Source organism: Bombyx mori, chromosome 1, assembly GCF_030269925.1.
Source record: "Bombyx mori chromosome 1, ASM3026992v2".
Taxonomy (NCBI): domain Eukaryota; kingdom Metazoa; phylum Arthropoda; class Insecta; order Lepidoptera; family Bombycidae; genus Bombyx; species Bombyx mori.
In genome coordinates this window covers 13,041,626-13,053,874 of record NC_085107.1, presented here as the reverse complement: position 1 = coordinate 13,053,874, position 12,249 = coordinate 13,041,626, and the positions used below count along the sequence as shown (strand labels likewise).

General features: G+C 36.9%; 2 protein-coding genes and 1 long non-coding RNA gene across 6 annotated transcripts in view; 1 reads left to right on the top strand and 2 right to left on the bottom strand.

The window, feature by feature from the left end:
- The window catches only part of LOC134199213 (uncharacterized), a 65,693-nt gene extending 64,929 nt beyond the window's left edge, over positions 1-764 (bottom strand). For all 4 annotated transcript variants that reach the window (XR_009973601.1, XR_009973602.1, XM_062669587.1 and 1 more), the window contains exon 1: positions 385-764. The gene's annotated coding sequence lies outside the window, so the exon portion shown is untranslated. The remainder of the gene's footprint in view (positions 1-384) is intronic.
- LOC101738052 (protein scabrous) overlaps positions 1-7,591 on the top strand; it is a 32,825-nt gene extending 25,234 nt beyond the window's left edge. Inside the window, exons 4-6 of the mRNA XM_012693582.4 lie at positions 4,012-4,473; positions 4,554-4,754; positions 6,014-7,591. Of these exons, the coding sequence (XP_012549036.2) occupies positions 4,012-4,473; positions 4,554-4,754; positions 6,014-6,730 (1,380 nt within the window). The 3' untranslated portion in view covers positions 6,731-7,591. The remainder of the gene's footprint in view (positions 1-4,011; positions 4,474-4,553; positions 4,755-6,013) is intronic.
- LOC105842171 (uncharacterized) lies at positions 2,403-11,528 on the bottom strand. The gene is made up of 2 exons (XR_009973615.1): positions 11,396-11,528; positions 2,403-2,928 (listed from the first exon to the last, which is right to left on the bottom strand). It is a non-coding gene; the product is annotated as an uncharacterized LOC105842171 (long non-coding RNA).
- Between the last annotated feature and the right edge of the window lie 721 nt (positions 11,529-12,249).

The window sequence follows — 12,249 nt, the reverse complement described above, 5'->3', positions numbered from 1 at the left end:
GAACTAAATATTTAGAAATAACAGTAAGATATACGTAGCGTACAACTTCGCCATATTGTGTTAGTGTAGTGAAATTTAAAAAAGGGCTATTCCATTTATGTGTCATATTTAAAAACAATTACAGGGTTGTTGAGAAAATGAAATAGGTCTTCAAAAGTAGTATCGTAATTGTTTCAATGTTCAATTCTTCATTTATCATTTCTTATTTTCATTTATTAAGTGTAAAATTTTGAGGAATTTCATTTTTATATACCTTTCTTTTGGTTCTGTTATTTCAAAATTAACGGATCACAAATAAATGAAACGCGGCTTCGTATTGATATGAAGCAAAAAAGCGAACCGAGAAAAAAAGAACGAGATACAAAAAATATAAAAGCTTTGTACCTGTAATTCTTAAGGTCGAATTTGAGGTGATTCTTCTTTGTAACGCGTTTGTAAGTAAACAATTATAGGCTGCGAGGGCAACTGGCAATAACTTTGTGCGATTTCAACATTTTCCTTTAACAAGCTCACAGATTAATATTACAAAAGCGCTCCGGCCTTATTGACGGATTGTTAAGACGTTTTAATGTTCATAGAATGATTACTTGAACTGTGACTAATAATGTCAGCTCCATTAAAGAGTTTGTACCCGAAGTTAATTGAAGATTCATTTTGGATTAAAAGCAACCTTATTGTTTACTATCTCGATTTATGTACGGATGCCGCGTGAAAATTCATTCCAAACGCGTCCAACAATTACTTGACATTCGCGGTATAGTCATTTGAATATTAATTGAGTATTTCGTTAAATCACCAATCAAAAGTGATCAGAGGAAAGCCTCTCTCCATATGAAATGGTTAAATTTGTCCAAATGAAAACTTAGATAAACGCATAAGTTGCGAACGGCTGTATCGATTCGAATATTGTTTTTAAATGTTGTCCGAATAAAATTTTGGATAAGAAAAAAAATAGAAATTTTCAAAATTTGAAAACGTTATAAAGGAATTTAATGACATTTAGACATTACTTTTATTCGATCCGACTAGAGAGGTTTTTTCTGAAGTGTATTCAACAAAATAACTTTGTGATATTATTGTTTTATTTATTCGGTTTATCTCAACGCTTTCCTCATTTTGGCACGTGTAACAATGGATTTAAAAGACGTTTCTCAGAAATATGGCTATTTTCACTCGGTTTTATATTATTAATTTCAATATAAGTACGGCTTATCGTAATATCCTCGGGGTAGGTTTTCTATGAAGCGTTCAGTCACTGCTCATTCCCATTTCAGTCGTGGTTGCTCGATTAATTTAATTTCTTGTCGTTGAGCGCGACGACGATAATAATTCAAACGCTTATCTGTTGTATTTATTTATGTGGAGGTGCGGTGCGGTTTTTACCGTTCTGTTTATCAGCTGCGTTACGAAGCCAAAGAAAACCGGGGCTGATCGTAACGCAGCCAACTCAATAGCCCATCACACCTGGCCGCAAGCAGTCGCTATATACTTTGTACACTTTCATCTGAGCACTATGACAGTTATAATGCAGACTAACAATGAAAATATCCAATGCAATTGAGCCTTTAATTTTATATTAAACGGTGGGTGACGGAATTTATGCTAACGGTCATCGGGCTCCAGTAAACACCATCCTGTCTATTTCTATGGCGAAGCAGTCATGTGTTACGGTTTGAAGGGTGAGATAGTCCTAATAAGATACGACTGCGTTGTTAATACTTCGACCTCGTATGCCGATTTTTACTTTGTGATGTCCATGGTCTCAGATAACAGCATAGTACGGGGTGACCCTCGTCTGCCCATCTAGAAAAATAAAAAAAATCCCCAGTGCGGTATGGTGGATCCATATATATAATCCGTTAACTATCACTTTTTTTCAAGTTTTTATCCACACGTTACGAGAGCTATAGCTTCAGATATAGCTTGTTAAGCTATCTTAGGTCGCTCACATGCAACCGATTAAGTTATTTGAAAATATAAAATACAAATAATATCCAAACTTATAATTCAATAGGTTTTTAATTGAGTCATTCCGACCTTCGTTAGACGTTTCGTGACTGACTTATTACCATTGTTTCATTACTTCTATGATTCTAATAACAATTAGGTTTTAATGTAATACGAGCTGCCGTAATATTAACTCGTGTGATCAAACAAAGACGACGCCCATTCGCTAGGCGTGTCATAAAACTTTTGCAATCCCGCGGGAAATCAGCGCTGTCTGAAATTTCTCGACGAAATTAACCGGGGAAAATAGTGAAGGTGGAAAACATAAAGAAGTCTTGAAAACCCTGTTGACGATGATGCGATGGTCAAAATACGGCAAGTTTGAGACAGCCTCCTGAGCAAAACCTGTTTTATCGAGCACTTTAATTACTCTACTGGATAGCAATAAGCAGATGGCAAATAACAAGTCAATTTATTTATCATTATTCAAGCTTAAACGAAGGTCATTGATTCGTTTTTGTTTCATTACTTTTACTCAATTGAATTTGAAACAATGTGTTTATATGTTAATTTTATTACATTAAGCAATATTAGTGAATCGATGCTTATGATATTATTACTTAGTTTATCTTAGAACAGACCGTATTAATTTAATCCGGAATCTCATAAGTCTAGACAGACTAGTGTGGTCTGAATGAAAAATATTACGCTAGACACAATAGGTAATGAAACAAAACCTATCAAAGGACTTTAAACAAAAAAGTCTATCAGCATCAGAGAGGCTTTGTTCCAAAATTCATTTTCACGTTCTTTGATCCTCTGCACGGTGAATGGTAATACGATGCAATCTTTTGTCTGAATATTTCTCTGCAGTTTTGCATGCTCAAAGCATCTCCACCCTCAGTCCAGGTAGATGACATGATCACACAGCGAAATCGTATGAATACAGCTCTTAAATTCCGGAATTAAATTCTCAAAAGCCTGTCAAAGACATCATACTGATTAAATATTCGCGCATTCTCGACCGCCGTCACGCATTGCATATCGTAATTAATTATGAGAGTTGATGATTTTTGTTTAAATTTCGTGTGCTGATATCAAAAGTCACGTTAATTAAAATAGCCGTCGGACTTTTTTGAAGTTATATATTGATTCAGCGAAATGAAAGCTTTGCAATAACGAAAAAATGTAATTTACTGACTTCTGTAAACTTGGGTGTTGATTTAAAGCAATAAAATATTTTGTCAATTTAATACACGAATCCGAAAAAAACAGTGGAAACATTTTCAATTGCGAGTGAGATTGGAACCTCTTTTGCTTTTTTTGCAACCCACACTTGCATTATTCAACTTCGCACTGCAAGCTAGCTCAAAAGAATGTTTATCTTTTGTGAAACCTTTGTGGTCTGTGTTGACACAAAATATTCAATTTGAAATTCGTAGCGCTAATGTAATGAAGGTACTGCTTGTATTTTTAGGGTTTTATGACATTAAATATGTTGCCTGAACTTTATTATTATCTCCTACAAAACATAACGACGATAAAAATTGAACTAAGAAAACAAAACTGAAATTAATTCAGAAAAAAATAGGTTCTAAAGCATTATATTTTTTTATTTGACAGAGTAGGTATTTATGCTATATTGTATAAAGACATCAATGCTCGTAAGCCAAATAAATTGTACATAAGCTTTGCGGGTAAGGGACAAAGCATCCCTTTATCGTCCAGAACTTTAATAGCATTCTTTTAAGACTAGCTCTTTTTTGGACTTCTGGTGGAGTTAAAAAAGTAAGACATTAAATAAGTATAAATATACAGATAATATAACACACAGATTGAAATAAATGTTTTTAAATTTCAATTAGCAATGAACATAACATTATTATCTGATCTGTTATCAAATGTACCTACTATATTTTCATACAAAGAAAAAGTAACCAAAAGTATGCAATGACCTCGAAATTAATAAGGCATTTTAATGATATTAAATATGCAGTCTGTTAATATTATAATATAAACTTGCCCTAGTCCAATATTTATACTAAACAGTGGAATGTGTTACAGATGAAAGCTAAACAAGTGGCGGAGATGAACGGTGACACCTACAATGATGTAATTGAGCCCCACGAGAACCGAGCCGGTGATCTTAAGCCCGAGCGCAACCATAAGTACCGCCACAACAAGATGGTGCACGCTCAGATTTCACGACTTGCACGCAGCCAGGAGCAGCTTGACGAATACCAACAGAGCCTACAGACCCAGATCCTTGATGTGCAGCGCCGGCTCGACCGCTTCGAAGAACCGAACTGGAACCTACTTTCAGCCAAGGTCGATTTCCTCGAAGTTGAATCGAAAATACTTCGGAACGAACTGCAGAACACCACACAGAGAGTGTCCGATTTCGATAAAGTGCACGCTTCCATTCTCGAGCTGCGTGAAGACATCGAAGGGCTCGAGAACAAAGTCGACAAAACTGTACCGGATTTCAGAAAGGAAATATCGAAATTGGACGTCAGCTTTGCCCAGGTCAGTACTCTTGCCTGTCATCATTCAGGAATACCTTTTGTTTTTAAATTTAAACGATGTTTTTTAATTGTGCCCTCTAGCTGAATGCTCAGTCTTCGTACCTCAAGGAGGATCAGGAGAATATACGTCAATCAGTAAAAGCTATAGCAGTCAGTGTCAGCAACGCCATCGACCGCGCCGAGATGGACCGCCTGATGGTTAAGAAGATCAACGACTCCGTGTTCGACTTGGAAGCCCGGTCCAAGCAGCATTACTACAGACTCAACGATCACATTCTCAAGGTAAACTATTCAAAAACATATATTTTAGCGTTTCGCGGGACAACTATTTAACAATACCCAAGTCACACAATAAGCAATGGTATGATTTTTTACTATTACAGTTTTTGATAGCGGAGTCGTTGATGAATCCGTGTGTGCTAGTTACTTAGCATCTCATGAAAATTGAAATCTGAACCAGGATACGAACAATGGCTTTTCTCGCATGACTTTTACCTACCCGTTACAAAATGGAAGCTTCGTGTAACTTTGACGTGTAATTTTAAAAGTTTCTGTCTACTACCTTGTCTACGGGACTAAGGCCCGCGCAGAAAGTTTTATATTGCATTTAATTTCAATCTTGTCTAACAAATTTGAATAGAGCATATAGAAAGTTTCACAACGTTCAAAGCTCCGTACTCTATTGAAGAACCTAGCGAACAATTTTCATTTTGAGCTTCCATCACGTTCATTTATTGTCGTACATTTTTTATTCTGAAATACTGAAGTAGATTGTTTCTTTTACGTATGTATGAGCCGGTTAATGTTTCAGTCGAAACCAATATTCGTTTTTATGTAGTCTAATATGTACACGAATATATGTATGTACGTGTGAGTATTCACAAACAAAACTTAACCGAGTTACTTCGTGTCACGTAGGTCGGGATCCTCGGCTACAAACAGAGTTTGTTGTTCACTCCTCGGCTTAATGCTTTCTAGATAACACATGAATATATTACACAAATGGAAACCATATTTAAAATAGTACGTGATCTTGTCGAGCAAGTACACGGTCGTATTAACCGATGTTGCAATGAACGTGCCTTTATTATAACTAATTAAACTATTAATTTAATTACGCTTAAACAGGAAACGCGTAATTTATGTTTTCGGGCAAACAATTTACAGCATTTGGATTAGTAGTGACTTGTCAAACTTATCGTCAAATTTATCAAAAATTAACGTTTATCTCATTAATATGTGTAGATTCAAACTTAAAAAAAAAACATGCTTAAATAGCAAGCCGAAGTAGCAATTAACTAATTTCATCTTTTTTTATTCATACCATTTTTATTTTTTATACTGATCAGGATATCAGAGCGAAGTTATAAAATCGTTCCATTGTTAGTGTATGCGTATTAAGTTAATCGGACCTATACAAATCGGTGAAATTTACCTTCAACGATTCCTGTACGAGTACATACAAACGTACACACAAACATTGTTTCATACATACATACCAAGCTAATAAAACATGTTAAATAATGAAAGTTTTCTTACAGAGCGAGGCCAGTGTTCCAGACGCTAATTTGACTGAAACTATACCCCTTCCGGAGCTGATGGGCGAGGTCAAGGAACTGGAGCCGGTCCAACGTGAGTACGAGGATCTAGTCAACCAGCTACCTCGTGACTGCTCCAGCATCAAGGGGCCGGCCGGGACGTACCTTATCCACCCTGGGCACGCTCCCGTCGACACCTGGTGCGTCAACGGAAACACTCTATTGCAAAGACGCTATAATGGCTCGATCGAATTCAATCGTAAATTTAGCGAGTACGTTCATGGTTTCGGCGACCCCACTTCGGAATACTGGTTGGGCTTGGAATCAATGCACCAGATCACTTCCGATAACTGCTCTTCGATGAGGATCGATATGACCGATATATACGGCGGCAGCTGGTATGCCGAATACGATCACTTCTCGGTCAGCAACGCCGACACCGGATTCATTCTGAACGTGAGCGGATTTAGAGGAAATGCCAGCGATGCTTTTGAGTATCAAAATCATATGGAGTTCTCGACTATCGACCGCGACCGCGACATCTCTAACACTCACTGCGCCGGCAACTACGAGGGCGGTTGGTGGTTCTCTCACTGCCAGCATGTGAACATCAACGGCAAGTACACACTCGGCCTGACCTGGTTCGACTCCGCCAGGAACGAGTGGATCGCCGTAGCCACTAGCGAGATGCGCGTGTTCCGCAGAGCCGGCTGCTTCTAAGTCGCTCGCGTATTCATGTAGCAACGACGCTACCAGAGCGTCCATAGTCTTTATACATTGATGTTGTTAATTATATAATCATACCAAAGATACTACCTATAAGCGAGTACTATTTGATTATGTTGGAAAAAAACGGGCTCTAGAATTATTTAAGTTTTTATGTCACGTAACATAATCTACCGTAGGTATTATTTTCTTAACAAGATATGACCCGATAGTTTGTATCTTGAATGTTCAATATCAATTTCCTTTTTTATATTCTTTGTAAGGAGCACTATTGATTTTTATCATTATTTTCTATTCTATTGTATACTTGCATTCATTAGTTTTATTATAAGTAGGTATCTAATGTAAGACGTATAATGGAAGCATGAAATGCTAATATTGTGTATCACGTATTACAGTCTCTGTGAATCGATCTTTTATTATGTTTTTAATTTAATTTAAATTCAAAATTTGTATATTATTCTTATTTAGTTTATGTTATTTTAATTATTCCGCTCGCGGTGTTGTAGATTTTTAATTTCATTTAACATATTTTTTAAGAAATTAAGAAGACTGTTTGAGCCAATATTAAGTATCGAAATTGATTAAGGTTTGTGTACAGATAGTTTTATTTGAGCAATTGGTAAGAATGGCGTTTTCGTTATGGTCACTTTATTTCATTAGGGGTCAAACAGCGATCGATTCATCATACACAAGCAGATGTATTAGCACATATTTTATTCAATCAAATATAATAATCTACGTAGTTGCATGTTAAGATGTAGGGTTTTTTGAATCTCCGGTAAATAACATTTATTCAATACTGCATATGTACCTACCAATGGAATTAAACCAAATAAAGGTTAAGTCAAATAATGTTGTTTTATTTAGTTGTTGTATAATAGAAAAACCACATTTTTTTTTTTTTGTTTTTTTTTCCTACCTAAGCTGAGAGCCTTGAGAGGCTATTTCAGCGTAACCCTAACGTTTGTAGGTGAGCTCACGGGGCTCAAACCTGATGACGTTGCTAACACGAACCCTAGCAAGAGCCGTGCTTCGCAGAATCTACCACCGGATCGGAAACGCGACCCACTGAGAGGATCCGGCGAGAAACTCAGTGGGCTGTGTCTGAGAGTTAATTTACTCGTTCGGCCCTTCGTCGCAAACGACGGGTTCGACGAGAACGGTGACCGGCATATTTTGTACTTTTCGCGCGTCATTTAGGACAAAATCAACGTTGGAGCTTTATTTTAACCTATGTGTAAAAGAGAACACATCGTTACCTAGAGCACTTGTAACTTATACTCAGCGTCACATTTATAAGGTCTAAAGCCAAGTTCTATCTGCAAGCTTCAAATGCATAACTTGTAGCCTCATTTACCAGATTAAAATTAATAGGGTTTATTGACGAAAATTCACTTTAAAAAAATATATATTAATGTAATAATTTTTATCTTTTTGGGTAGGTATTGAAAAAATAAATTATACTGTAAATGTTTATTATAATAATAAAATGCAAACCAAAAACTGATGAAGTAAAAGAAATATTAATTGCTATTAACATTTAAGCGAGTGGCTGGCTTGTGAGTCCAGTCGGGTAGGTATCACCACCCTGCCTATTTCTGCCGTAATGCGTTACGGTTTGAAGGGTGGAGCAATCGTTGTACTATACTGAGACCTTAGAACTCATATCTCAAGGTGGTTGGCAGCATTTACGTTGTAGATGTCTATGGGCTCCGGTAACTTAGCACCAGGTGGGCTGTGCGCTCGTCCACCCATCTATGCAATAAAAAAAATGATAAAAACGTAGCTTTCATTTTTACTCTGATAGATAGGCCACAGACTCAGAGACACATATTCCGGTTCTAGTTAAAGAATACATGCTGGATGTCATAAATAAGTAGATACACAATTCTGTAGTTTCGATTCAGTGTGAATACGCTCTGGAAAGTAGTGCCAAATATTTTATAAGATCAGATAAAATCTAAAAATACGCTAAAACATTTCAATTGCACATATGGTATGATACACTAGGAATTGAAATAAACAAAAAAGACAAACTTTAATAGAGAAGATGGTTAGTGCTTATCTCACACCTGGGATCGATCCTCTTATCGTGAAGATTCAAAACCCAAGTCGAACCAACTGACACACCTCAATAAACTCTTAGTTCTTTCTGGGCGCAAACAAACTTAAATGTCCTCAAACATTATGTATAGTAAATTTGACTTTTATTTACTAAAATATTTCTTTATAAATATTCTAGATATTTTCGATATATTATGTAAAATTTAAGTGTGTTTATTTTCTAGATTTCCTTAGTCGCGGCTGATAAGCTCTAGAACAACAAAAACATTAGTTTAAAACCTTGAATACTTTTAAGTATTTTGTATCTAAAAACAAGGAAGAATAAATAAAAATAAATTTATCTATACGTTCCTTTTAAGATCCTTACATGAAGGTCCTTTTAAGATCCTTTAAAATGATCCAATATTCCAGTTAATATAGACATACAAACTCGAACTATAGTTTAGACCTTGTCGCCAATAATTAACATGGATTCACGTTAATGACGTAAGCTGATCAACATGAAACATGACACATACCTATGTTGCATGAAACATACCTATTGTTCCAGAAATTTCTAATTAAATAATCGATAGCTTTGAATGAGCTATTAAAATAATGTTACTTAAGTTATTATTGTTATTCAATTCGAAGGGTAATATTTATGAAATTCCAATGCTTTACGTCTCACGAAGAGTTTCAGTAACCAAGTTGTATTGTTGGTTTGAAAGTGAGATCTATCTCTTGACATATACTGTCCTCCCCCCGGTAAAATTTACGGGGTGAAATAAGGCGCCAAACCCGAATGAAGTCTTTTAGTGGGTATACCTTAAGCGTCTTAAGCCCCGTACTTGACCATCGAGTCCCACACATACCATGCGCCACCTAGGTGCGGGAGCCTCATAAGAGTTTCAGGCCCAGTAGGAAAAAAACGTCTCTCTCTTGAGAAAAACTTCTTCGATCAGAGGATTTTACTAAATTTGTACACATACTTATTAATTAAATAAACGACGGCAAAAACATCCTAAAGTTTGATCGTAAAGGTACCTACCTACCTACCTACCTACCTACTTTTAGAAGTCGTCGTGGCCTAACGGATAAGACGTCCGGTGCATTCGTGTTGAGCGATGCACCGGTGTTCGAATCCCGCAGGCGGGTACCAATTTTTCAAATGAAATACGTACTCAACAAATGTTCACGATTGACTTCCACGGTGAAGGAATAACATCGTGTAATAAAAATGAAACCCGCAAAATTATAATTTGCGTAATTACTGGTGGTAGGACCTCTTGTGAGTCCGCGCGGGTGGGTACCACCACCCTGCCTATTTCTGCCGTGAAGCAGTAATGCGTTTCGGTTTGAAGGGTAGGGCAGCCGTCGTTACTATACTTGAGACCTTAGAACTTGTATCTCAAGGTGGGTGGCGCATTTACGTTGTGGATGTCTATGGGCTCCAGTAACCACTTAACATCAGGTGGGCTGTGAGCTCGTCCACCCATCTAAGCAATAAAAAAAAAAAAAAAAAAAAAAAAATACCAGCTCCAACTGTAAATCCAAAATGTCCGGAGATCAGTCAGTTTTGAAGTCGTCTTAGCCTAAAGGATATAAGACGTCTGATGCATCGTATGTAGCGATGCACCGGTGTTCGAATCCCGCAGGTGGGTACCAATTTATCTAATGAAATACGTACTTAACAAATGTTCACCATTGACTTCCACGGTGAAGGAACAACATCGTGTAATAAAAATCAAACCAGCAAAATTATAATTTGAGTAATCACTGGTGGTAGGACCTCTTGTGAGTCCGCACGGGTAGGTACCACCGCCCTACCTATTTCTGCCGTGAAGCAGTAATGCGTTTCGGTTTGAAGAATGGGGTTGCCGTTGTAACTATAGTGATACCTTAGAACTTATATCTCAAGTTGGGTGGCACATTTACGTTGTAGATGTCTATGGGCTCCAGTAACCACTTAACATCAGGTGGGCTGAGAGCTTGTCCACCGATATATGCAAAAAAAATATGTCGACAGTATAACCGCGGATGTCTACTGTTAGGAACTGGATACAATAATGGAGAAGCTCACGAATCTTCGGCATATCCTGGTTAATCGCTCGTCCCCGCTGCTCCTACACAACAATGTTAGACCTCATACGGTATAACAGATATGCTCTAAGCTAGGGTTGGAAGTTTTGCGTCAACCACCATACCCCGTTGCCCCGGCAGACTTCTACTTTTTCCAAAGAAATTTTTTAATTTGAAATGTCTTTGTAGAGTTTGTTGTCTCCTGACTGACTTTTTCAAGAAGGGCGGTGAAAAATGACCACTGCGCTGACAGAGACGCATCGATACAATGGGTGCATATTTTGTTTGATTGAAATAAAAAATACTTATAAAACAATTACTTTAACTGTGTGTATATTAAACGGCAACTTCAGACACAAAAACGTAAGACAGAGTACTTAACGTTGGAGAGTGCTTAACGGTAGGCAGCAGTTGGCTCTCCCCTGGCATTGCTGATGTCCATGGGCGACGGTAACCCCTCACCTTCAGGTGGACCGTACGTTCGTGTGCCTACAAGGACAATAAAAAAACGTAATATTTTATTACTTTTACCTTACTATTTTGACCAGGCGCACAGGGATAAATGTACAGGATAATTATAACGTATTTTCGTATTTTTTTTAAGGTATATTATTTAAATAGATGTTGATAGACTTTTGAGTGTGAAAATATTACTATTTTTTTTATCTATGTTAAGAATTTTCTTTCAGTATTCAAATAGCAATTTAAAATGTTTTTACAAAAGAGTATTTATTGTACGTCATAGTAGCAAACCGGCTGAGAAGCTGCCTATTCATCCGTACACCAAAATATAATATTATTATAAATATATTTTTCCGCTATTAATATTATTTATTAATGCTGTAGAAGTTTGGCATGTAATTACTATGCGACTGTTCTATTGTACTCGTGTGTAAATTAAATATTATCGTTTTCTCAGTTTCCCGTAGCAGCTGTTAATGCTAAAGATATAAAGCTAAGTCGGCCGCTGGTCTGGTTGTCTAATATATCCGTACACCTTATACTTTATGTAAATAAAACCAGAAATGCCACCTAGTTGCTACAGCTGACTATCAATTAAGAGCTGTCCTCAGGTTAATTCTCGAAGCCGCATCTAACTGTAATGAAGCGAATACAACAATAGGCATTACTTGTTTTACACAGGCATTCGCCGGATGGACTGAATGGAACCTTGGGGTAGGTATATGTCCTGAACTGAACATCTAAAAACTGAAGGTAATTATGACGACATTTTTTTAACAAGTACCTATACACTAAACCTCTCTCGTCGCCTGATTCTGAACTGCTACATTGTATGTAGTTCAAAAAACAACAATTACGTTATACAATAGCAGTCAATCCGACCGTGGTCGTTTTACTTAAGGCTCGCAGTGAATTCAACGAAA